This window comes from Saccopteryx bilineata, chromosome 7 (genome assembly GCF_036850765.1).
Source record: "Saccopteryx bilineata isolate mSacBil1 chromosome 7, mSacBil1_pri_phased_curated, whole genome shotgun sequence".
Taxonomy (NCBI): domain Eukaryota; kingdom Metazoa; phylum Chordata; class Mammalia; order Chiroptera; family Emballonuridae; genus Saccopteryx; species Saccopteryx bilineata.
The window spans coordinates 58,763,727-58,789,513 of NC_089496.1; the positions used below are offsets into that span (position 1 = coordinate 58,763,727).

A 25,787-nucleotide genomic window follows, 5' to 3' on the forward strand; every position below is an offset into this window, starting at 1 on the left:
CCCTCTCCCCTCTCCCCTCTCCCCTCTCCCCTCTCCCCTCTCCCCTCTCCCCTCTCCCCTCTCCCCTCTCCCCTCTCCCCTCTCCCCTCTCCCCTCTCCCCTCTCCCCTCTCCCCTCTCTCTTCTCTTCTCTCCCCTCTCTCTTCTCTTCTCTTCTCTTCTCTTCTCTTCTCTTCTCTTCTCTTCTCTTCTCTCTCTCTTTTCTCCTCCTGCAGCCATGGCTCAATTGGAGTGAGTTGGCCCTGGGAGCTGAGGATGGCTTCATGGCTTCTACCTCACGCACTAAGAAGAGCTCAGTTGCTGAGCAACAGAGCAACACCCCAGATGGGCACAGCATCGCCCCCCTACTGGGCTTACCAGGTGAATCCTGGTGGGGTTGCATGCAGGAGTGTCTCTGCCTTCCCTGCTCTCGCTGAATAATAATAATAATAATAATAATAATAATAATAATAATAATGGTTTCAAGAAGGGACCATGATGACCAGGCACAAGACCCATGTGTGCTCCATGTCTGGCACCCAGCGTGGGACACAGTGTTGCAGCAACTGTTTGCAAATCACTTGGGCTCTCTCCTTTGAGAAGTCTCTTCTCTGCACCATAAAAACAACGTATTTGTTGACACAGTACGTTGATTCCATTAAAATTGCATTAAGTGTACTGGAGAGCTATCAGGGTATAATGAAGCCGGTGTACTCACAGACCCACATCCACTTTCTGAGCCGCCGGAATGAGGGTCAGAAGGGAACCTGTCTGGCGGACAGATCGCGCCTGCCTTCCCAAAGGGTTACGAGCAAAGGCAGCCTGGACGATGGTCAGACTCCATGCAAGGCTGACACCAGTGGAAATCTGTCCCTTCGAGATGCCTTGGCCTGGGTTTTCCTGAGACATCCTGTTCTTGGGGCCCGACACGCCCTGTGCTCCTGAGTCCTGGGTCTTCCCCATTCACCTTCCCAGAGCACACTCCATTCTTGGAATTCCTGCCTGGAAGGGTCCCCTCAATTCCTGAACGTTCACAGGTGCTCCTCGGAGGGCCCTCTACGGTCCAGACCTGACCACTGTGGGGCCGCAGCCTGCCCACCTCCATCCCAGGGGAGGCTCCCTCCTGCCCTCTGCCCTCACACCGGCCCTGGCCCTCCGAGGCTGCCCGGGACGGACGCAGAGACTCGTAGGCCTTTGTTTTCTCACCTGAGTTTCCAGGTCAGCTGGTGTGGCCCGCCCCACTTTGAACTGGAAGCTTCCATTTGGGCTTGAGTCCATGCCATGTGTCCACTCTGGGATCCAGGCTGAAGCGACAGTGGCTGTCTTGGCTGTGGCCAGGAGCAGGAGCAGTAACATGTGATGTCCCCAGATGCCTGGGAGGTGACAGCCACCCCCCACCCAGTGTGGCCAAGCGAGTCCCATGGCCAAGTCCAACGTCAGGCAAGGACTAGAACTTCTAATCCGGGGGGCTCTGGGACGGAGAGCAAAGACCCACTCTGCCACATACAGGTGTCTTTTTTATTTTAAACATAAACTTTTACATTTTGTTAATCCTATCTATTGGGACTCTTGATTCTATGGTGTGGCTCAAATGCTGAATTCTTTTCAAGATTGTTTTTAAACAGAAATGTGCTCCCTTGTTCTTCTAGGATGTGTGTGTTTCGATTTCTGTTTCACGGTTCGACTCTTCTAGGCTTTATTTTGGTAGAAAGGGTGAAGCAGGAATGACGTTTTCTTTCTTTCCACCTGGCTAGCCAGTTGTCTTGCAGTGTTTTGTTTGTTTATTTTTTGTTTTTGACAGAGACAAAGGGAGTGAGAGAGAGGGACAGACAGACAGGAAGGGAGAGAGATGAGAAACATCAATTCTTCACTGCGGTATCTTAGCTGTTCAGTGATTGATTTCTCATATGTGCCTCGACCTGGGGGGGGGGGCTACAGCAGACGAGTGACCCCTTGCTCAAGCCAGCGACCTTGGGCTTCAAGCCAGCAACCCTGCACTCAAGCTGGCGACCTTGGGGTTTCGAACCTGGGTCCTCCACGTCCCACTCTGATGCTCTATCCACTGCACCACCGCATGGTAGGCTATCTTGCAGTTTTTAATGAAATAGAATTTCTTTCCCCCTCATTAGCACATTGCTTAGACACATATGCAATTGATACATTCCTTGGGGTCTTCTGTTTTAAGTATATCTTTTAATAATTTTATTTATTGGTTTTTAGAGGGAAGAGAGGAGAGGAGAGAGGGAGAGAGAGACAGACAGACAGACAGAGAGAGAGAGAAAGAGAGAAGGGGGGAACAGAAAGCATCAACTCCCATATGTGTCTTGACTGGGCAAGCCCAGGGTTTCGAACCAGTGACCCCAGCGTTCCAGGTCAGTGCTCTATCCACTGTGCTACCATAGGTCAGGCTTAAAGAAATGAAGTTTTTTGCATCTAGTACTGAACCTATGCCCTTGGTGGGTGATTAAGTTCGTCTCGCTCTCACTGTTATGCGTTTCACAGTCGTCCACCTGCTCCGAGATGTTCCGCGCCGTTTGCTTGCTGTCGGAAACGGGATCTCCGCCTCGGTTTGCGACACACACGTGAGCGTTCAAGTCAGCCTTCTCGGAGGGGTTGCTTCATGCCCTCAAGTGTTGCCTTTGAACCGGATTTGAAGAGCTGAGGAAGATCCTTGATCTTAGGCAGTGAGAAGACTTTTCAGTTTGGGGAGGACTGGGATTAGAGAGCTCCCTCACTGATTCCAGCCCCCCCCCCGTGTCAGCAGCCCCCACCCCTACCCTGCCGTGGGCTCCAGAGATGACAAACTCTTATTCTCTGTCACCCACCTCCACAGCAGGAAGTCCTTCCTCGTTTCTAATGTTATCGGCTCCGTTTAGGCCGGCAGCAAGTGTGTGTGGGTGTGGGGGTGGGTGGGCGGGGGGCAAGCTGGGACCCTTCTGGCCGCTCTCAGGTGCTTGGAGAGGGAAGCTCTTCTTAGAGCGGCATCAGCCTCGCCCCTGGCTTTCGGGCTTCCTGTCACATCCTCGTAATTATAGGTGACTCCTGTGACCCTCCCCGGGGTCTTCACAGTCTTTGTATAGACTGCGGGCTTTGGATAACAGCCCCAGCCAAGGAGACAGGGCAGAGGCTTCGCAGGACGCGGTCGTCTTCACGGTGAACTCGGTTCCCGACCCCCGTGCCTGGCAGGAGTGGCCCAGGACGAACCTGTAGAATTGCAGCAATGTCAGGGCAGGCGGCCTGCCCTCACTGGCGGCCTGCGTTGAGCACCAACGGCACCAACGAAGACCCGATAGTCCCAGAGCAGGGTACGGACACAGGGCTCCCCCTGGTCGCCGAGATCGGAGCAGGGAGGCATGCTCACCCAGGAGGCACGCCAGCACGAGGGCTTTGAGGAGCCTCTTCCACCCGACTGGTGGTGGCTCGGTGGGCGCAGCACTGAGGTCACTGGTTTGAAACCCCGGTCACTGTCGCGATCTGGTCAGGGCACATAGGAAGAGCAACCAAGAGGCCCACAACTAAGTGGAGCAACGAGCTGATGCTTCTCTCTCTCTCTCTTCCTCCTCTCTCTTATCCCTCCTCTCTCCATCCCTCCTTCCCTCCACCTCTCAAAAAGAAAGGGGAAAAGCCTGTTCCAAGATTTCTGCCGCGGTGGTCCCTTGTTAGAGCCGGTGCTGGTGTTTCTAGAACGGGAGAGGCAGGAAAGGCCCTGCTTCTGCGGAGACACAGGGAAAGGCGGGCATTTGGGAATGATCATCTTGTATTCTGTTCTGGTTGTCACAGACTGTGGGGAGGGGGCCCTTAGACAGAAGTTAATTCTCTTCCAGTTCTGGAAGCTGGAAGTCTGTGATCGGGGTGCCACCACAGTCAGTCAGGGTTCTGGGAGGGTCCTGGCTCACAGGTGGCCCCCTTCTGGCTGTGGTCTGCCCTGGCCTGTCCACGGTGTGTGCGTTCTGAGAAAACAACTGCTTTCTTTCTCTGCACCTGCAGGGTCCCTAGTCCCTTCATGAGGGCTCCTCCTTCCCAACCCCACGTGACCCTAATCACCTCCCTCCTTCCCAACCCCACGTGACCCTGATCACCTCCCTCCTTCCCAACCCCACGTGACCCTGACCACCTCCCTCCTTCCCAGCCCCACGTGACCCTGATCACCTCCCTCCTTCCCAACCCCACGTGACCCTAATCACCTCCCTCCTTCCCAGCCCCACGTGACCCTGATCACCTCCCTCCTTCCCAGCCCCACATAACCCTGATCACCTCCCTCCTTCCCAGCCCCACGTGACCCTGATCACCTCCCTCCTTCCCAACCCCACGTGACCCTGATCACCTCCCTCCTTCCCAACCCCACGTGACCCTGACCACCTCCCTCCTTCCCAGCCCCACGTGACCCTGATCACCTCCCTCCTTCCCAGCCCCACGTGACCCTGATCACCTCCCTCCTTCCCAACCCCACATGACCCTAATCACCTCCGAAAGATGCTGTCTCCAGATGCGATCACATTGGGGGTTAGGGCCTCAGCTTGTGGATTTGAGGAGCACACGGACACTCAGCCCTAACCATGAGTCTTCAGTCACAGGGTAGCAAATCACCACCAGCTTTATACCCATTCATTGTCTCGCCGTTTTCTTGGGTCATGAATATGTTTTGTTTTTAGTGTGTGTGTGTGTGTGTGTGTGTGTGAATAAGGTGCCAGAGTCCTTTGTAGAAACATCTGAAAGATCATCCAGGTCTTCTTGGCAGTCCTCCTGCTCTGGGTGTGACGGAGGCACAGTTGAGTCTGAGATGTGGTACTGCCTGTGGCGGGAGCGTTTGAGGGTGACCTGGAGTCTGTCACCAAGGGGACCTTGTGAGGCAGTTCAGTGGCATCCTCAGTCCTTCCGGAACCCCCGGGGGCATGTAGCCAGTCCTGTCCAGCTTGGCCCCCGCGTGCCTTGCCCACGCACACCATGGAAACTTGGGCGGTTTATCCTCATGGAACTCCTGCATGGAAACACCAGGACCCAATGAATAAGGGGGCCTCCTGGGCTGTTGCCCTGTTGAGGGGGGAGCCGTAGCCTCCTTCTCCTCACTGTGCCCGGTGGGGTATTGGGGTGAGGGACAGGGACCGTCCTGGAACTGAGGAAGCAGGAGCAGGGGCACCACTGTGGGAGGGAGAGGTGGCAAAGGGGAGCCTGGGTTGGGGAGGGAGAAAACAGGTGTGTTTTTTTGTTTGTTTTTTTTGTGTATTTTTCTGAAGTGAGAAGCGGGAGGCAGTCAGACAGACTCCCGCATGCACCTGACCAGGATCCACCCGGCATGCCCACCAGGGGGCGATGCTCTGCCCATCTAGGGTGTCGCTCTGTTGCAACCAGAGCCATTCTAGCGCCTGAGGCAGAGGCCACAGAGCCGTCCTCAGTGCCCAGGCCAACTTTGCTCCAATGGAGCCTCGGCTGCAGGAGGGGAAGAGAGAGGCAGAGAGGAAGGAGAGGGGGAGGGGTGGAGAAGCAGATGGGCGCTTCTCCTGTGTGCCCTGACTGGTAATTGAACCCGGGACTTCCACACGCCGGGCCAACGCTCTACCACTGAGCCAACTGGCCAGGGCCTAGCAGGTGCATTTTTGAACATGAGCTGGGGAGATACCAGGAGCCCTGGGCTGGAGACTGACCCGCAGAGGGTGTTCATGTGCAGAGATTAGAGGGTGCCTTCTGGGTCTGTTTTCAATCCTGGCTGTGATTTTGAAATCACACAGCCACGTGACTTCATGGACCAGAGTGGAGTGAGGTCTGGTGGAGAGGCTCTTTCCAAAAACACGTTCATTCTTGGGCTCTTGTGTGGGTTGCCCCTCGGGGGCGTCTGGGGCCTCCCAGAGTGGCTGCAGGCTGGGGAGGCCTGGACAGCCGATGTACCTCGTGGTAACCTGCTCCCCGGGGTGTGTGCTGCGTCCGACAACGGCCCCTTTCCTGGGCCGAACGGGTTGCTACTGTGTTGCTGACTGTTCGTGAAAGCTTACAGAGCGTCTCACCTTCCTTCCTGCACCGTTTGTCTTCCCAGGTGCTGCTGTCGGGACTCATTGGCGTCGTCTCCTGGAAGAGGCCTCTCTCCCTTGTGGTGAGTCGCACCCGGTCCCCGTGGCAGGCGACTTGGGCACAGGGCACTGCCTGCCGCGGTGTGAGCATGGGGAAGGGGGCAGCGGAGAATTCTGGCTCCTTTGAGGAAAGGGGACACCAGACCTTGCTAAAAGCATCCGAGGCGATGGCCTGCCGTTGTGCGCCTGACCAAGTGTCACCTCTGAGTGTGGCTCCCGGGTGTCTGCCTGAGGTGCACCCGCCTTCCCCTCTCCGTTTGTTCTGTTCCGGTGCCACCCTCCGAGGACATGCCCCGTGAACGGAGAGTAGTGTAGGTGCGTGCGTTTAATAAGTGTAGATGCATGCATTCGGATGGCTAGATGTGTGCACGCGCTCACACAAACGGGACGCAGTTTAACGGAGTTCAAGAAATGTCCGCTTTCTGTGTTTTGAGGACCGCGCGCCTCTGTGAAGGGGACGCCTGCTGGAGCAGGAGAGGGACGGTGTCCCATGGTGCTTTGGTGCAGGGCTGGGCACCCAGGGTGCAGAGGGGGCTGGCGGCTCCATCCCAGAAGGGCCCCGAGCAGACATGTGTCAGGTGGTCTGTGGGCGTGTTCTTCTTGGTGGACGCAGGAATATCCTCCTGTGTCCGTGTCTGGGCTGGAGGCAGAGGCCTTCCGGTGCTGGAGAATGGAGTGGATGGCGTGGCTCTTGTTCTTCAGGAGTGATCAGTTATTTAAAGCTTCTTCTTCTTTTTTTTTTTTTTTTCTGAAGCTAGAAACAGGGATAGACAGACAGACTCCCACATGCGCCCTACCGGGATCCACCCGGCACGCCCACCAGGGGGCAATGCTCTGCCCCTCTGGGGCGTCACTGTCGTGACCAGAGCCACTCTAGCGCCTGGGGCAGAGGCCAAGGAGCCATCCCCAGCGCCCGGGCCATCTTTGCTCCAATGGAGCCTCGGCTGCGGGAGGGGAAGAGAGAGACAGAGAGGAAGGAGAGGGGGAGGGGTGGAGAAGCAGATGGGCACCTCTCCTGTGTGCCCTGGCTGGGAATCGAACCCAGGACTTCTGCACGCCAGGCCGACGCTCTACCACTGAGCCAACCGGCCAGGGCCATTAAAACTTCTTTAAGTGAGGAGGCTTGGAGATAATGACATGGGCTGGGCAGGGGCGGGCAGCGGAGAGCCAGGAACACAAACTTGTGCGCCATGCATAGCTACCCCTATCCCCTACCCCCCCCCCCCACGAACGTAACCACGATGCCTTCTAGAGCGTGAGGGCGTCGGCTCAGGGGCGATGCCTCTTCCACAGCAGGTCAGCTCAAGGGAGAGACACTCCCTCCACATGAGTGTTTTACAACAGACGTGCACAGAAGTACAGAGAGGAGTGTCACGGACCCCCACGGACACCCTCCTCACACACTCATCTTCAACAAAATAAGAACATCGATGTGTCTTGTTCCATATACACCCCTTGCTGGGTTATTTTATTTTTTACCTTAGTCTTTTTTGTTGTTGTTGTTAAATATATTGGGATGATATTGGTTAAAAGGATCATGTGAGTTTCAAGTATACAATTCTGAGATCTGTATATTGCATTGTGAGCCCACCAACCAGAGTCAAACCATCTTCTGTCCCCGTGTATGTGGCCCCCTCTACCCCCTCCCCTCTACCTCCTTCCATACTGGGTTATTTATTTATGTATTTATTTATTTTAAGAGAAAGAGAGAGAGAGAGAAGCATCAATTTGTTGCCCCACTTACAGATGCCTTGATTGCTTCTCCTGCATGCCATGTGCCCTGACCGGTGACCTTGGGCTTCGAACCAGCGACCTCAGCACTCTGGGTCGATGCTCTTATCTACTGCGCCACCACTGGTCAGGCCCTGCTGGGTGATTTCAAAGCAAAGACCCGTTAGTGTGTCGCGACGGTGACTTTCTTGTGCAGAGGGACATGGTGGTGGACATGCTGGTTGGCGCCTGCTGTCCTTAGACTGTGTTCCCTTCCAGGGCCCTTGGGGACAGTCTGCTCCATTGCTCCTTACCCACCCCGAGGTGCAGAAGGAAGCCCTCTGACCCTGGCCACCAGACAAGGCACAGGGCACAAGAAATAGGAGGGAACACCCATCAGCGTATTGTGGGATGTATAACACACACATCCATGCACGTGTATACGTAAACTGTAGGTAAAAATCGTGTAAAGGTTGAGCTGATAGAGGTTGGCAACACAGGCAGCTTGAACTGCACATGAAGAAGTCTGTCACTTGCAGCTACACTGGTCAGTTTAGATGTACACTCCAAACCGTAAAGCAACCACCGAAACAAACTATAAATTAAGAAGGAGCTGCCAACCAAGCAAACCCACGGGAGTCATAGGAAGTAGCCAGTTAACCCAAAAGAACGCAGAAAAAAAAGGGAACAAATAAAAAGTCAGAAGGAAAACCGGGAGCAAGATTCGGTTCCCATTTGAATTTCTTCCGTTTATTGCTTGTTTGTATCTTTTTCTGTTTTATTTTTTGTAAGACTGCATTTCATTGATAATGTGGAGTTTCTTCCTGTAGTTATTCTCTGTGTTAAGGGGTTAATGTTTTATCCCAGCCTATTGTCTGTTGTCTGTCTTTGAATGTTTGATGAAGTGTATTTTTATATATAGAACTGTCGATCTTTTTTTTTTTTAGTTCAGTGAGAGAAGGGGAGAGAGACAGACTCCCGCATGTGCCCCAATAGGGATCCACCTGGCAAGCCCCCTACCAGGCAGTGCTCTGCCTATTTGGGGTGTTGCTCCATTGCTCAGCAACAAAGCTCTTCTAAGCACCTAGGCAGAGGCCATGGAGCCATCCTTAGCGCCTGGGGCCAACTCGCTCCAATCAAGCCATGGCTGTGGGAGGGGAAGATAGAGAAGGGGAAGGGATGAAGAAGCAGATGGTTGCTTTTCCTGTGTGCCCTAACCAGGAATTGAACCCAGGGCATCCACATGCCAGGCCGACACTCACCACTGAGCCAACCATCCAGGGCCCAACCTTTTATCTTACAATATCTGGTGGGTTTTTCCTTTCTATGGATTTATTATGGCTTCTAGTGTTTCTTTCTTCATGTAAAAGATCTTTCTGGCTCCACAATTCTGAAATTATTTTCCTGTGTCCTTTGTGCTTCTAAAACATTTATAGTTTAGGGTTTTTTGTGTTTTTTTATGTCTAAGTAATTGGTCCAAAACTAATTTTTGTCTGTGGCCTGAGGTAAAGGTTCTAACTTTATCTTTTTCAAGTGGGTAGCCATTTCTCCCACACTGTTTTTTTGTGTCCAATGTTTCTCCTCACATTTGAAGTGTCCTCTTTCTTCCCACTGCTACAGTTTATCAATCTCTGTTCTATTTCATGAACTTACCGGTCCATTTCTAAGTCAATAATATTACGCTGCTTGGATTAGTCTTGCTTTAATAATAAGTCACCCCTTTATTTTTTCATAACTTTCTTCATTGTTTCCATGTGTTTTCTCTTTGGTTATCAACTTTAGAATCAGTTTGTAAAGTTCTATATTGACAATGATTTGATTTTGGTTGGGATGACGTCCACTCTGTAGATTAATTTCTGGACAGATAATAGCTCTACTGCTGAGAGGTGGAAATATATTTTCTGTTATAATTTCTAGAAAGACTGGGTGTTGCTCTTACAACACACCATCGTGAACTGTTGTCTTAGAACTAATTGTCCGTCTTTTGAGAGAAAATTGACAGAAATTTCTATTACGTTTTTTGGGTTTTTTTTGGTATTTTTCTGAGGTTGGAAATGGGGAGGCAGTCAGACAGACTCCGGCATGCGTCCAACCGGGATCGACCCAGCATGCCCATCAGGGGGTGATGCTCTGCCCATCTGGGGCGGTGCTCTGTTGCAACCAAAGCCATTCTAGCACCTGAGGTGGAGGCCATGGAGCCATCCTCAGCGCCCGGGCCAACTTTGCTCCCATGGAGCCTTGGCTGTGGGAGGGGAAGAGAGAGACAGAGGGGAAGGAGAGGGGAAGGGGTAGAGAAGCAGATGGGCGCTTCTCCTGTGTGCCCTGGCTGGGAATCGAACCCGGGACTCCTGCACACCAGGCCGATGCTCTACTACTGAGCCAACCGGCCAGGGCCTCCATTACGGTTTTTTTTTGTTTGTTTTGTTTTTTCTTTTTCTGAAGCTGGAAACGGGGAGAGACAGTCAGACAGACTCCCGCATGCGCCCGACCGGGATCCACCAGGCATGCCCACCAGGGGCAACGCTCTGCCCACCAGGGGGCGATGCTCTGCCCCTCCGGGGCATCGCTCTGCCGCGACCAGAGCCACTCTAGCGCCTGGGGCAGAAGCCAAGGAGCCATCCCCAGTGCCCGGGCCATCTTTGCTCCAATGGAGCCTTGGCTGCGGGAGGGGAAGAGAGAGACAGAGAGGAAGGGGGGGGGTGGAGAAGCAAATGTGCGCTTCTCCTATGTGCCCTGGCCGGGAATCGAACCCGGGTCCCCTGCACACCAGGCCGACGCTCTACCGCTGAGCCAACTGGCCAGGGCCTCCATTACGTTTTTAAAAATATTTTAATAACTAACTGATGTTAGAGAGGTAAGGAGAGAAAGACATGTCAATTTGTTATTCTACTTTATTTATGCACTCATTGGTTCTTTTTTTTTTAGATTGTATTTATTCATTTTTAGAGAGACAGGAGAAAGAGAGAGAGAGAGAGAGAGAAGGGAGGAGGAGCAGGAAGCATCAACTCCCATATATGCCTTGACCAGGCAAGCCCAGGGTTTTGAACCGGCAAACTCAGCATTCCAGGTTGATGTTTAATCCACTGCACCACCACAGGTCAGGCTCATTGGTTGAGTCTTTTATGTGCCCTGACCTGGGATTGAACCCACAACCTTGGCATATTGGGACAACATTCTAACCAACTGGGCTCCCCGGCCAGGGCTCCGTTAACTTTTTAATTATATCCATTCTCATATTTTTTTGCCCTTCTAAGTTTATTTTATTTGGAGGAGGGAGTAAGATGTTCTGCCTGCTGTAAGAGAAATCGTTGCTACCAAAGTCTTAAATTTTATTATTATTTTTTATTTATTAAATTTTTTTTTACAGAGACAGAGAGTCAGAGAGAGGGATAGATAGGGACAGACAGACAGGAACGGAGAGATGAGAAGTATCAGTCATCAGTTTTTCGTTGGGACTCCTTAGTTGTTCATTGATTGCTTTCTCACATGTGCCTTGACCATGGGGCTACAGCAGACCGAGTGACCCCTTGCTCAAGCCAGTGACCTTGGGTCCAAGCTGGTGAGCTTTGCTCAAACCAGATGAGCCCGCACTCAAGCTGGTGACCTCGGGGTCTCGAACCTGGGTCCTCCGCATCCCAGTCCGACGCTCTATCCACTGCGCCACCGCCTGGTCAGGCGCTACCAAGTTCTTAACACTCTCCTTCTCTTTTTATTTCCTTTTCAGGATATTTCTTCCGTGTTAGTTTCTAAATGAGTCCTCTGAGCCTTAGCTGTTTCCATTCTGTGGTTGCACCCGTCTGTTGAATTTTTCATTCTGACAGACTGTCGTGTTCCGGGGAAATTCACAAAGCTCTCGGTTCCCTAATTGCTTCTCTCTCCTAGCACTGTGTTCATAGCTCATGTGGCACCTGTTGGGGTGGTCTCCCCATCGGAATCTTTCCGTCAGGGCTGCTCAGTGCCCTGTGTTCTCAGCTCCTCCCCTCAGGACGGTGGGTCTCTTGACTCGTCTGCGTCTTGGTTCATGGTGATTGTTTTACTCGAATGTGATCAGCCCACCTTTGGTTGGCTTGTTCTTATTGACAAAAGATGCACTGTGTTGATGATGAGTGTAGGTAGCTGGCGTGGTTGGTTGGTTGGTGCCCTTTCTTTCACTGGGTGTAGGGGGGAGTGGAATGTGTGGTGGTTCATACTCCCCCCCACCACATTCTGATTGGTTTTGCCCAGAATAGGAAGGTTGTCTTTGGCATCTGTGGGAATGAGAGGTCCCTGTTGATTGGAAAGATCTACTCAACGCTTGCTAGGAGAGGAGGCATGCCCAGGAAGGAACACCTCCCACCCCCAACGTCACTATCCAATGTGAAGGCTTCGGGTCCTGGCCTGGTTGCTCGGTGGTTAGAGCGTCACCCCAGCGTGCCAAGGTCGCGGGTTCCATCCCTGCTCAGGGCACATACAGGAGTCAACCAATGAATTCTTAAATAAGTGGAACAACAAGTTGATGTTTCTCTCTCTCTCTAAAAATCAATTAATAAAACAATGAGTGAAAGCGGAGAGGTCCCTCTATGTGCGCTTGTCCAGGCAGGAATGGCAGGAATGGCTAACGTTTATTGATCCTTCTCCGCGTGCCAGGCTCTCCCCTGAGTACTGACCTCTGACGCGGGGAGAGGCGTCCTGCCCGTGGCGCTGCAGCCGAGACGCGGCAGGGGTCAGGGTTAAACCCCACAGCGTGTGTGAGCCCACAGGCTCTCAGCCCCTGGGCCAGGATCTCTGTGCCCTGTGTGCCCGTCAGCACCAGCCCGAGTCACCATTAAAAAAAATATATAAATACTGCTCTATAGAGTCCTTGTGACATTTCTGTTCACCTTCCACAGAGACAGACACGGATGTGGTGGGCCATACAGACGTAAAAACATTCTCAACATGTACTTCTCATGACACCCTGGGGGGGCTTCTCTGTTATTGCTCCACGCAGAGGAGGGACTAAGACGCAGGATGGGTGTGTGTGTGTGTGTCTGTGTGTGTCTGTGTGTGTGTCCGTGTCTGTGTGTGTGTGTGTCTGTGTGCGTGTCTGTGTGTGTGTGTGTCTGTGTGTGTGTGTCTGTGTCTGTGTGTGTCTGTGTGTGTGTCTGTGTGTGTGTATATGTGTGGAGGGTAAACTCCCACCCAGGCCAACCGGCCCTGTTGTTTCATCCCTTAATCATTGCACCACCTTCCTTACTAGAGACTTTAAATTTAACAGGGGAGAAAAAAACGCTCTTTCTTTAGCTCCCTGGGCCAGAAATTCAGCTTCCTTGGCAGCGCAGACTGACTCCAGCCCAGTGCCCAACTACGTGAACTACTTTTATGTCCAATGAATTTTTTTTCTTTTTTTCTTTTTTTTTTTTAGCGAGAGAGAGACAGAGAGAGGGACAGATAGGAACAGACAGACAGGAATGGAGACAGATAAGAAGCATCAGTTCTTCATCACCTTAGTTGTTCATTGACTGCTTTCTCATATGTGCCTTGACCAGGGAGACTCAAGGGACCCCCTGCTCAAGCCAGCGACCTTTGGGCTCAAGCCAGAGACCATAGGATCATGTCTATGATCCCATGATCAAGCCAGATGAGCCTGCACTCAAGCTGGGGACCTCGGATTTTTGAACCTGGGTCCTCAGCATCCCAGTCCAATGCTCTAACCACTGTGCCACTGCCTGGTCAGGCCTGATTCATTTTTTTTCCTGTTTTTCTTGTTCATTACAAGCATCCAGATAGAGGGAAGATCTTTTCTTTTTCTATGTTCCTGTCTCAGAAAAAATGAGGGGGCTTCCACAGTTTTGCGTTCATTCCAGCAGATGTCGAGGTAGCTCTTCCGCTGCTGCAGGGAGTGTTCCAGCCCCCAGCCGGCCCACTTGTGTTCACTAGGAGCCGTGCTGAGCCAGGCGCTGCCCGTCAGAACACATCCGGTCCTTGGCAGCTTCCTTCCTTGGCACTGTCCCCAGAGTGGGAGGAATTCGTGTGTCTGATGTTTAGTCCCCAGTTTGGGCCCAATTCTTAGCACAATGTCGGTTTTCTTGGAAACCGACTGACAGCTGGTGAGAGAAACAGCTTTGATTGCCTCCCCATTCCGCGTGAGTTCTGCTCTCTCCATCTCTGTCCCCTGTGGTATTTAATGACACGGGCAGACGCCCAGCAGCGGGACCTGTGTGACAAATGGACTTCAGCCTGGAGCACGGTTGTTTTTCTTTCTCTGTCTGTCTATCTCTCCATTGCTATGCTCATCACTTTCCAATGGAAGAAAGCTTAACCTCCTACCCTGCATAGATTAACTTCCTTCTTAAAAGTGTCTCTGAATTTCTGAGCTCACAAATAACGTTTCCCACTGCACCCATCCGAAATTCAGTCCTGGTCTCGTGAAGGCTTCCTGTGTTTGGCCATATTTTGGGGGGGGGAATAATTGAATGAGTCACTTTAACCTTTCCTACACATTGTAGAAAGCCTGTAGGGCTCAGATATAACTTTAATATGTTATTTGAGAGATACAGGTGAGCTGAAGGTTAATAGATGTCATATCCACTGTATGGGGCATCATTATTTATTCAGAAAATGTGTTATAGGTCCGTGTTGGGGGATTCATAAAGTCAAGATCATCTTTTCAAGAGGAAGCATTTCAGCCTGACCAGGCGGTGGCGCAGTGGATAGAGCATCGAACTGGGATGCGGAGGACCCAGGTTCAAGACCCCGAGGTCACCAGTTTGAGCACAGGCGCATCTGGTTTGAGCAAAGCTCACCAGCTTGAGCCCAAGGTCACTGGCTCGAGCAAGGGGTTACTAGCTCTGCTGAAGGCCCACGGTCAAGGCACATATGAGAAATCAATCAATGAACAACTAAGGTGTCACAACGAATAACTGATGGTTGATGCTTCTCATCTCTCTCCGTTCCTGTCTGTCTGTCCCTATCTGTCCCTCTCTCTGACTCTCTCTCTCTCTGTAAAAAAATAAAATAAAAAATAAAAAAAGAAAGCATTTCACTCGAGCACCCTGAAGAAGAAGGTTTTGTTCGTCAAGTGCTGAAGAGGACAGGAAAGGGGTGGGGGTAGACACAGGTCCTGCAAACAAGGCCGAATTTTACTCTGCTGAGAAAGCAGCTGAGTTTCTAAAAACCCCACTGCTGCCACCACCAATCTGGTATGTAAGAGCTAGCCTGCCTATCAGTCTTAAGTTTCATCAGAGAGAGGCGGTCTCACCGGAAAACCAAGACCGACATGAGCAAATTAAACCGTGATGAAAGGCGATCACTCAAGACCAAGTGAAATGAAAAATGGTCATCGATAAGATACCCCCTTTTCTTAAAACATGACCGCCATTCCTAGCCACTTGAACCTGTTTGCTTCCAAGTATAGGTTCCTTCATGTGGACATATCAGGCTTCTGTTTAATTGAAAATGAAATTTTATAGCCCTGGCCGGTTGGCTCAGTGGTAGAGCGTCGGCCTGGCGTGCAGAAGTCCCAGGTTCGATTCCCGGCCAGGGCACACAGGAGAAGCGCCCATCTGCTTCTCCCCCCTCCCCCTCTCCTTTCTCTCTGTCTCTCTCTTCCCCTCCCGCAGCCAAGGCTCCACTGGAGCAAAGATGGCCCAGGCACTGAGGATGGTTCTGTGGCCTCTGCCTCAGGTGCTAGAATGGCTCTGATTGCGGCAGAGCATTGCCCCCTGGTGGGCATGCTGGGTGGATCCCAGTTGGGCGCATGCGGAAGTCTGTCTGACTGCTTCCCCGTTTCCAAAATTAGAAAACAAAAAAAAAAAATAAGAAAATGAAATTTTATAGAGGAAACCGAACAAGCCCGCCAACAGTGTGGGGATTGCCGGGGGGAGAGGAGGGTGGAGGAGGTAGACGAGGGTGGAGAGGGAGTAGGTGGTGGTGGAGGGGACTAGACTCTTGTTGGCATGTCCGTGACTCCGCGTGTTGTAGACGATGTGTTGTAGAGCAGCACACTTGAGACCTATGTGATTTTATTAACCAGTGTCACCCCAGTAAATTCAATAAAAAGTATTTTTGTTTTGCAAGGGACAATGAACTTAGAGAAGAATAATAAAAACCAGGTAGAGAATGGGGTGCACACTATATATTGGAGATTTGAAGTTGGAGGGGCAGGTGGGTGACAGAGTAGAATCTTTGTATCCCGAGAGAAAACATAAATCAAATCCAAGAAGCAAGAGATGTGCAAGGTCTAAGGGTGCAGGAGTACTTCCAGCTGTAGACACTTTGGGGAGAAAAAGATGGTTGGTGATGATGGAGACGCCATCTGGTTGTTGAATCTTCTCTCTAGCTTTCATAGTTGTCACCAGCATCAGGAGATGGTGGCTGTCCCTGAAAACCCTGCTTGTCCATGTATTAGCTTCTTAGAAGTCCTTCCCTTCCCAGTGACACTTGAGCAACTAACTCCTTGACCGCAGCACTGACTTCATCACCTGATGCTTGTGATCTGGACAAGAGGGAGCTACTGTCAGATCAAAAGGATCTTCTGTCTCCTGGTCTGGGGGATTGGAGCATGGAGTCTTGGTTGGCTGAAACAGACCAGGGAGGGTCAGGTCCGGGGTGACTTCTTCCCTGAGCGTCACAGGTGCAATGACCAGTGACATACTTAATGTATGTTTTGCTACGTTGGCAGTTGAACCCACTGTGTTAGTGTCTTGCAGATTTCTTAGCCTTGTGTTTACTATAAAGACGGTTCAGAGGGATTGGATGGTCTCCTGAAAAGAATTGTCTGACGTTCACCTTGGAAATATACCGCCTCCTCTTCCTAATAGACTTCCTTTGCCTGATAGCCTCCACGTTTTAGAAGAAAAAGAAAAAAAAAAGTCGTTAAGAAGGGGAGAAAAATGATCTAACACACAGAGGTAGCCCTAATATCAGAAAAGTAATAAATGGAGTGCCTGTAGATTGAAATTGCGTATTCTTTCTGAAAAAAGGCAATTACTGTTACAACGATAGAGTGTTCAAGAAATTATTATGGCTGAGAAGGATGTGCTATGTCTGTCTGCAGCCCCGTTAATTTTAAAAGTATCACCCGGCATACAAATCATAAGACAAAAGTGCTGAACTCTACTAATTGAAAGGGGATTTAATAAGCTATTCCAAGACACTGTCTGTTCTTTTCCAGCTTCAGAGAAAAAATTATAAATTATAGGCTATTAGTGATCAGATTTCCTTTCAAATGCCCAACGTCTTTGACTGAAGCATATTATACTCACGGGTTTTGTCTTTGATTTCTGAGTCCTTTTACGCCATCCAGTAAGTAATGAGAATATTAGAATAGAACATACGTATATTTTACCCCAGTTTTATGTGTCTTAAATCAAATGGTTGTAGGTTTCGGTTTTTTAATTTTATGTTATTAAAATACAAAAATTCTGATTAGGGATGGAAGGAGGACACAAAGTATCAAACTTGGATTGTTTTTGCTGTATTCACTTGGATTCAACCATGGATAGAAAAATTAAATTGATTTAAGATAGGACTTACGGAGATGCTACCACCTGATAATGACTATTAGAAGTCTGCACTGATCATTTGCAGATAGATTTCAGGAGGAGGAAGGAAATGGTCCGTCATTCTTGGATGAGTTAGGTCCTGTCAGCAACCATAGGTCTCAATGTTCTGTGTAAGTGATCGATGTGTGTTATGTGGGACGCCTGGGAGGTGCAAGGAGGTAGCTGAGAAGACACAGCGGGGGTCCTGCCCCTTCAGCGGCCCCTGCAGCCCCGCCCCACTCAGTCCTTTTCTACCAACAGCTCTTTGCACGGTGACCCATCCTCATTGTCATAGCTCCCACTACAGCTAGAGTTCTGTCAAGCTCTCGTTTGCATCACCTTTTTTTTGCTCTATTTGGGTTTTCGGTTCTTAAGTGGATGAGTGTCCATCATCTCTGGATTGCGCCATTTAATTGATACAAAGTGATCTCGTCCCCATTTAATGTTTTACAGTCTTGAATTTGGCTCTAAGATGAGAGGACTACACTCTCATCGTCCCTCTGTTAAATTTGTGTTAAAATTTGCCCGGCCCTGGCCGGATAGCTCAGTCGGTCATGAGCGTCATCCAGCAACATCAAGGTTGCTGGTTCGGTCCCCGGTCAGGGCACAAACAGGAATCAACCAAAAAAAAATGCATGACTGAGTGGAACAACAAATGCTTCCTTTCCCCCTCCCTTCTCTCTCCCTCCCTCTCTCTGTCTCTCTTAAAAAAAAAAAAAAATTGGCCCTGGCCAGTTGGCTCAGCGGTAGAGCCTCAGCCTGGCGTGCAGGGGACCCGGGTTCGATTCCTGGCCAGGGCACACAGGAGAAGCACCCATCTGCTTCTCCACCCCTCCCCCTCTCCTTCCTCTCTGTCTCTCTCTTCCCCTCCCGCAGCCAAGGCTCCATTGGAGCAAAGTTGGCCCGGGCACTGGGGATGGCTCCTTGGCCTCTACCCCAGGCGCTGGAGTGGCTCTGGTCGTGACAGAGCGACGCCCCGGATGGGCAGAGCATCGCCCCCTGGTGGGCGTGCCGGGTGGATCCCGGTCGGGTGCATGCGGGAGTCTGTCTGACTGCCTCCCTGTTTCCAGCTTCAGAAAAATACAAAAAAAAAAAAAAAAAAAATCAATAAAAATTAAGCCCGTGCTAGATAGTCAGTCGGTTGGGGTGTCGTCCTGCAGCACAGAGGTTGCCGGTTCAATTCCCCGGTCAGGGCACACACAGGAGCAGCTCCATGTTCCTGTCTCTCTCCCCCCCTGCCTCTCTCAAAGAAAAAAAAATTGCCTGATCCGAAGGCCTGTCACAGGGCCTGTCATTTTTACTTTAGTGTCTAGAATACATCTGCTGTCTCTTCTACGGATCAGTTTTCTTAAACTAGGATAAGCTATTGATTGTGAAATCTCTATTTTTATTTGTGGGTTGTTTCAGTGATTCTTTTTCTATGAAATTTACTCTGTTTTTGGTGCTTCCGACTTTTATTGCTTTGTTTAAATACTGCATTCAGTGTGTTTGTCAAAGATATTTAAAGGGCAGCTAGTTTTTTATTCACATTTCAAATACCTTTTCTCTATTCTGTTTTACATAATGAGATACGTGTTCATAAAATACAACTTTATTAAACATAACCATGTGGCATGCCGGAATCGTGAGTAAAGTTATGAAGTGTCACTTTGAAGCATACACCTGAATCCCCTACAAGTCAACACAGGAAGCCCAAGTCACCCACACCAACCCTCTTCTCATCTGCTGCTTCTCTGCAGACCAGTGCTTGGAGGCTCATCATTCTCTTCCCACACTCGTACCTGTCCCTCAACGATGGGTTCTTCTTTTAATTATTATTAAGTGAGAGGAGGGGAGGCAGATACAGACTCCTGCATGTGCCCCAATGAGGATCCACCAGGCAAGCCCACTAGGAGGCGATGCTCTGCCCATCTGGGGCTCTTCCTCTGTTGCTCAGCAACAGAGCTCTTCTTAGCACCTGAGGTGGAGGCCATGGAGCTGTCCTCGGTGCCTGGGCCAACTCGCTCCAATTGAGCTGTGGCTGCAGGAGGGGAAGAGAGAGACAGAGAGAAGTGAGGGAGGGGTAGAGAAGCAGATGAGTGCTTCTTCTGTGTGCCCTGACCAGGAATTGAGCCCCAGACATCCACACGTGGGGCCGATGCTCTACCACTGAGCCAACCAGCCAGGGCCTCAATGATAGATTCTTTTTAGTTGCTTTTGAACTTTTTTGTATGTGTATTTTTCTGAAGTTAGAAGCTGGGAGGCAGAAAGACAGACTCCCGCATGCACCCAACCGGGATCCACCCGGCATGCCCACCAGGGGGCGATGCTCTGCCCATCTGGGGCGTTGCTCTGTTGCACCCAGAGCCATTCTAGCACCTGAGGCAGAGGCCATGGAGCCATCCTCAGAGCCCGGGCCAACTTTGCTCCAACGGAGCCTTGGCTGTGGGAGGAGAAGAAAGAGATAGAGAGAAAGGAGAAGGGGAAGGGTGGAGAAGCAGATGGGCACTTCTCCTGTGTGCCCTGACTGGGAATCGAACCCAGGACTTCCACACGCCAGGCTGATGCTCTACTGAGCCAACCGACCAGGGCCGCTTTTGAACTTTCTAGACGTAGAATCACACTCTGTGTTCCCCTGTGACTTGCTTCTCATCACTCACCCTGGTGTCTGTGAATTCCTCTGTGTGTATGACACTACTTCTGCTGTGTAGCTGGTGAGATATTCTATCGTGTGACAATATCACAGTGTGTGGGGGGGTTCTCCTTTGTGGACAAGTGGGACATTTATGTCATCCTTTTTTTTTTGCCATTATGAACTGAGCCGTTGTGAATGCTTTTAACACCATTCTCCTGTTTATGGGCCAGCGTCCCTCTAGTGTAGGCACCCAGTGTGCAGTCTCCCTAGTAATGGGGGGGCATCTGTGCTGGTGCAGATGTCCAGCTGTGTTCCACAGTTGTTTTCCTAGGAATTCACAGATCATGACTTTTGTGTTTGTGTGAGAGAGACAGACAGACAGACAGACAGATGGAAAGACAGGAAAAGTGAGAGATGAGAAGCATCAACTGAGAGTTGTGGCACCACCTTAGTTGTTCATTGATCGCTTTCTCATATGTGCCTTGATGGAGGGGCTCCAGCAGAGCAAGTGACCCCTTGCTCAAGCCAGCGACCATGGGGTCATGTCTGTGATTCTGTGCTCAAGCCAGATGAGCCTGTGCTCAAGCTGGCGACCTTAGGGTTTCGAACCTGGGTCCTCAGCATCCCAGGCCAATGTTCTATCCACTGCTGCCACCGCCTGGTCAGGCTCATAGGTCATGACTTTAAAAGCCTGCCAATCTGGTGGGTGCAACATAAAGTACCTCGTGGCCTCAGTGTGCATGTATCTCCTTCCTGATGAAGTCGGTCAACTTTTTTTTTTTTTTCTTTTTTCTTTTTTCTTTTTTCTGAAGCTGGAAATAGGGAGAGACAGTCAGACAGACTCCCGCATGCGCCCGACCGGGATCCACCCGGCACGCCCACCAGGGGCGAAGCTCTGCCCACCAGGAGGTGATGCTCTGCCCATCCTGGGCGTCGCCATGTTGCGACCAGAGCCACTCTAGCGCCTGGGGCAGAGGCCACAGAGCCATCCCCAGCGCCCGGGCCATCTTTGCTCCTATGGAGCCTTGGCTGCGGGAGGGGACGAGAGAGACAGAGAGGAAAGCGCGGCGGAGGGGTGGAGAAGCAAATAGGCGCTTCTCCTGTGTGCCCTGGCCGGGAATCGAACCTGGGTCCTCCGCACGCTAGGCTGACGCTCTACCGCTGAGCCAACCGGCCAGGGTGTCGGTCAACTTTTAGTCTTCATTGGTCATTGTGTTTCCTGTCTGTACTGTGTGAGCTTCGTGCTTTACCCACTTTTATTGTTTTATCTTTATCCTAGTTATTTGTAGAAGTTCTTTATATCGTGTCTGCTGAAGGCTGTTTGTTCAACATGTGAAAACAATCTCTTTCTAGGTTTTGATTTACCCTTTCACTTCCTTTGTGGTTAAATTTTGTGCATTCACGTAGGTACCTTTTATAAAGAGATCTGCCCCGGCAGGATAGCTTGGTTGGTTAGAGCGTCGCCCCGATCCGTAGAGGTTGCGGGTTCGATTCCCCAGTCAGGAATCAACCATTCTGAAGGGAACAGGGCACGTGGAGCAAGCACACCCACGGAGGAAGGTCTCAGACAGCCTTGAACATACCTCGCAGGATGACAGAAGGTGTTTCTTCTCTGACCAGGTAGCTCCAGGTGCTTGGAGCAGCATCCCAATACTGGAGAAAATGGACACTGTAGGCCAGGTGTACCTCTGCCATCGTGAAGATGCACTACTATAAATGTCACCGTCATACACATTCTAAGTCACTTAGTGTGGAGCAAAACCTGGATGGGTTGAATGTCATGGAAACAAGCAATAGAATTCAAATGCTTGTGCCTCTTGACTAATGGAATCAGAAAAGCTGTCAAGTGACAAGGGACGGGTCCTGTCGTGTGATAATAAGCAGACGAACCAAGGGATGGACCCCCCCAGAGAATACTGAGGGGGGGGGAATATAATCTAGGAATGATTGGAAGGTGTGTTCACAAGGGAAAAAAAGTAATAAAATGACCTGGCAAATGAGATGACGGCAGCGACCGAGGATCGTGCCAGTTTGCCTGGCTCAGGCTGACGGGCAGCTGGCACGCTGGAGCGGGCGGCAGCTGGGGCGCGGGGGAGGCGTGTGGAAGGACAGGCTCGGAAATGGCAGCACGATGAGTGAGCGAGCGAGCGAGTGAGTGGAGCTGTCAGATGATGAATGAGTTACAGGGCACAGCGGGCAGGCAGCTGAGAGGGGCCGCGGGAAGGAGGAGGAGGTCTGCGTCCCTCACACCGCCCCTCAGTAATAGGCTGTTTTTAGGCCCTAACCGGGCAGCTCAGTTGGTTGGAGCGTCATCCCAAGACACCAAGGTTGCGGGTTCGATTCCCCCTGGTCAGGGCACCTACAAGAATCCACCAAAGAGCCAGATCTATGGTGGTGCAGTGGGTAAAGCATCGTCCTGGAACCGGGAGGTCGCCGGTTCAAAACCCTGGGCTTGCCCGGTCGAGGCACATACAATAAGCAACTAATGAACAACTAAAGTGAAGCCACTATGAGTTGTTGCTTCTTGCTCCCTCTCCCGTCTCTCTGTAAAATCAGTAAATAAAATTCAAAACAAAGAATCAAGCATGGAATGCACAGGTAAGTGGAACAACAAATCAATGTTTCTCTCTCTCCCCCCCCCACCTTCTTCCTTTCCCTCTCCCTTCCTCTATGTCTAAAAAAAGTTAATAAAACATTTTAAAAATATATTTTTAGCCTGACCAGGCGGTGGTGCAGTGGATAGAGCGTCGGACTGGGATGCTGAGGACCCAGGTTTGAGACCCCAAGGTTGCCAGCTTGAGCACAGGCTCATCTAGTTTGAGCAAAAGCTCACCAGCTTGGACCCAAGGTCACTGGCTCCAGCAAGGGGTCACTCGGTCTGCTGAAGGCCCGCAGTCAAGGCACATATGAGAAAGCAATCAATGAACAACTAAGGTGTTGCCCTGGCCGGTTGGCTCAGTGGTAGAGCATCGGCCTGGTGTGCGGAAGTCCCGGGTTCGATTCCCGGCCAGGGCACACAGGAGAAGCGCCCATCTGCTTCTCCACCCCTCCCCCTCTCCTTCCTTCCTCTCTGTCTCTCTCTTCCCCTCCCGCAGCCAAGGCTCCATAGGAGCAAAGATGGCCTGGGCGCTGGGGATGGCTCCTTGGCTTCTGACCCAGGTGCTAGAATGGCTCTGGTCGCAACAGAGCGACGCCCCGGATGGGCAGAGCATCGCCCCCTGGTGGGCGTGCCAGGTGGATCCCGGTCGGGCGCATGCGGGAGTCTGTCTGCCTCCCCGTTTCCAGCTTCAGAAAAATACAAAAACAAACAAATAAACAAACAAAAAAACAACTAAGGTGTTGCAACGCACAACAAAAAACTAATGATTGATGCTTCTCATCTCTCTCCGTTCCTGTCTGTCTGTCCCTGTCTATCCCTCTCTCTGACTCACTGTCTCTATAAAAAATAAATAAATAAATAAAATTTAAAAATATATATTTTTAAATGCAAATGTATAAGCACCAAAAAGAGAAGAAAGTCATGTACGTAGTCACAGTCCTTGATCAGCTCTGGCAGCTGTTACCACAGCGAGGCTCTATTCTCAACACCACCCGGGAAAACTAGTTAAGAAGGGGTTCCTCTGAGCAGGCACAAGCACACCCACAGAAAGTCTGCAGCGTGAGGTTGCGTTAATGTTTTTAAGTGTTTGAAATTAAATTTGGGAGCAGGCAGGAATGCCTGCTGTTAACACTGCTCTTCAGTTTTGTCCTGGTGACTCTAGCCAATACAAGTAGCCAAGAGAAGAGTAAATCACAAGTGTAAGAATCAGGAAGGGGCCCTGGCTGGTTGACTCGGTGGTAGAGTGTTGGCCCAGCATGTGGAAGTCCCAGGTTTGATTCCCAGTCGGGGCACACAGGAGAAGCGCTCATCTGCTTCTCCACCCTTCCCCTCTCCTTTCTATCTCTCTCTTCCCCTCCCGCAGTCAAGACTCCATTGGAGCAAAATTGTGCGAGGTGCTGAGGATGGCTCCATGGCCTCACCTCAGGCACTAAAATAGCTCGGTTGTCAAGCAGCAGAGCTATGGCCCCAGATGGGCAGAGCATCGCCCCCTAGTGGGCTTGCCTGGTGGTTGGGTGCATGCGTGAGTCTGTCTGTGCTTCCCCTCCTCTCAATAAGTATTTTTTTTAAAAAAAGAAGGGAATAGGAAAGGGAAAAAACATAATTCTATCCTTCTTCACAAACTGTTCCTCTACATAGAAAATTCGGGGCCCTGGCCGGTTGGCTCAGCGGTAGAGCATCGGCCTAGCGTGCGGAGGACCCGGGTTCGATTCCCGGCCAGGGCACACAGGAGAAGCGCCCATTTGCTTCTCCACCCCTCCCCCTCTCCTTCCTCTCTGTCTCTCTCTTCCCCTCCCGCAGCCAAGGCTCCATTGGAGCAAAGATGGCCCGGGCGCTGGGGATGGCTCTGTGGCCTCTGCCTGAGGCGCTAGAGTGGCTCTGGTCGCAACATGGCGACGCCCAGGATGGGCAGAGCATCGCCCCCTGGTGGGCAGAGCGTCGCCCCTGGTGGGCGTGCCGGGTGGATCCCGGTCGGGCGCATGCGGGAGTCTGTCTGACTGTCTCTCCCCGTTTCCAGCTTCAGAAAAATGAAAAAAAAAAAAAAAGAAAGAAAATTCGGGAGAATCCACACACTATTAGAGCCCATAAGAAGATAAGAGATGACCAGTTACAAACACAAGGAGCCTTTGTGTGGAATGGCACAGCCCAATTTAAAATTGTAATTTAAACATTTAATTAAAAGCTAAGGTGAAATGTAATAAAAGATACGGGAGACCTTTACCAAGGGACGTAAAAGTCTTGATTAAACGGAGGAAGAGCCTAGTTCAGGCAGGGAAGTTGGGTGTGAGAAAAATGGCAGTCCTTTTAAATTAACCTGTAAACTAAATGCAACTCTGATCAAAATCTCAGAGGAATTTCCCATTGCGGAACTCAACAAGCTGCTCCTAAAGTTCATGCAGAAGAGGCAAGATCAGCCAGTTTTGAAGTAGACCTGGTGAGCGGTCATTCACTCTACCAGGTACTGAGGCTTAGTATAAATCCATAATGATTGAAACGGGATGGTGTGGATATAGGAATAGATCAGTGGAACAGTATAAAGAGCCCAGAGATAACCCATCAAGATCAATATTCAATTTGTCATAGAAAGGATGTTATTTAAATTGGTCCGACAGGGATGGAGAGAGAGAATGAGAAAGAGAGGGACAGATGGACAGACAGGGACAGACAGACAGGAAGGGAGAGAGATGAGAGGCATCAACTCGTTGTTCCATTTAGTTGTGTGCTCATTGGGGTTGCTTCTCATACGAGCCCCAACTGGGACTTGAACCGGTGACCTCAGCACTCTGGGACAACACTCTGTCCACTGTGCCACCAGCAGGGTTCACCGTCTTTTTGATATTCCTTCTAGTCCTGACCTGAAGACAGACTGTAACCAGTTTCCCAGCTCTTCCTAGTTTCTCAGAATTACATCGACAGCCTTTTTTTTTTTAATGTCACTCTTCATGTCCCCATTCCCCAATGGGGGGTGGGGTGGGGTCTCATTGGGTATTTTTGGACCTTCTCCCAGTTCCTAGCAAGGAACCCTCCCTGCCCCCTGTGCACTAATTAGAATGTGCTTTGGAAAGATCCAACGCGTCAGATCCGAGTCTCACGTTTTTAGAAAAATGCAGCATGCTTCCTCGGTTTCTCTAAGCCCAGTGGGTACATGGGGCTATGTCATGTGTGGTGTGGCTCTTAGCAGCCCGGGTTCCAACCACTTCTATGTGTTTATCGCAGCACAGCAGGCTGGAAGGGAACCCTCCCTCCCTTCTTCCCACCAGCAAAAAACATCTCAAAGCTCTTCAGCCAAATGAGGATTTATTCCGTGTTCTGCCTCCTTGA

At 50.8% G+C, this 25,787-nt stretch overlaps 1 protein-coding gene and 1 non-coding gene across 2 annotated transcripts in view; both read left to right on the plus strand.

Moving 5' to 3' along the window:
* The window catches only part of ENTREP2 (endosomal transmembrane epsin interactor 2), a 103,012-nt gene that overhangs the window by 29,566 nt on the left and 47,659 nt on the right, over nucleotides 1-25,787 (plus strand). Inside the window, exon 2 of the mRNA XM_066238510.1 lies at nucleotides 6,007-6,063. Coding sequence (XP_066094607.1) covers nucleotides 6,007-6,063 — 57 coding nt within the window. The remainder of the gene's footprint in view (nucleotides 1-6,006; nucleotides 6,064-25,787) is intronic.
* Nucleotides 22,807-22,882, plus strand: TRNAT-GGU (transfer RNA threonine (anticodon GGU)). Its single transcript has one exon. It is a non-coding gene; the product is annotated as a tRNA-Thr (tRNA).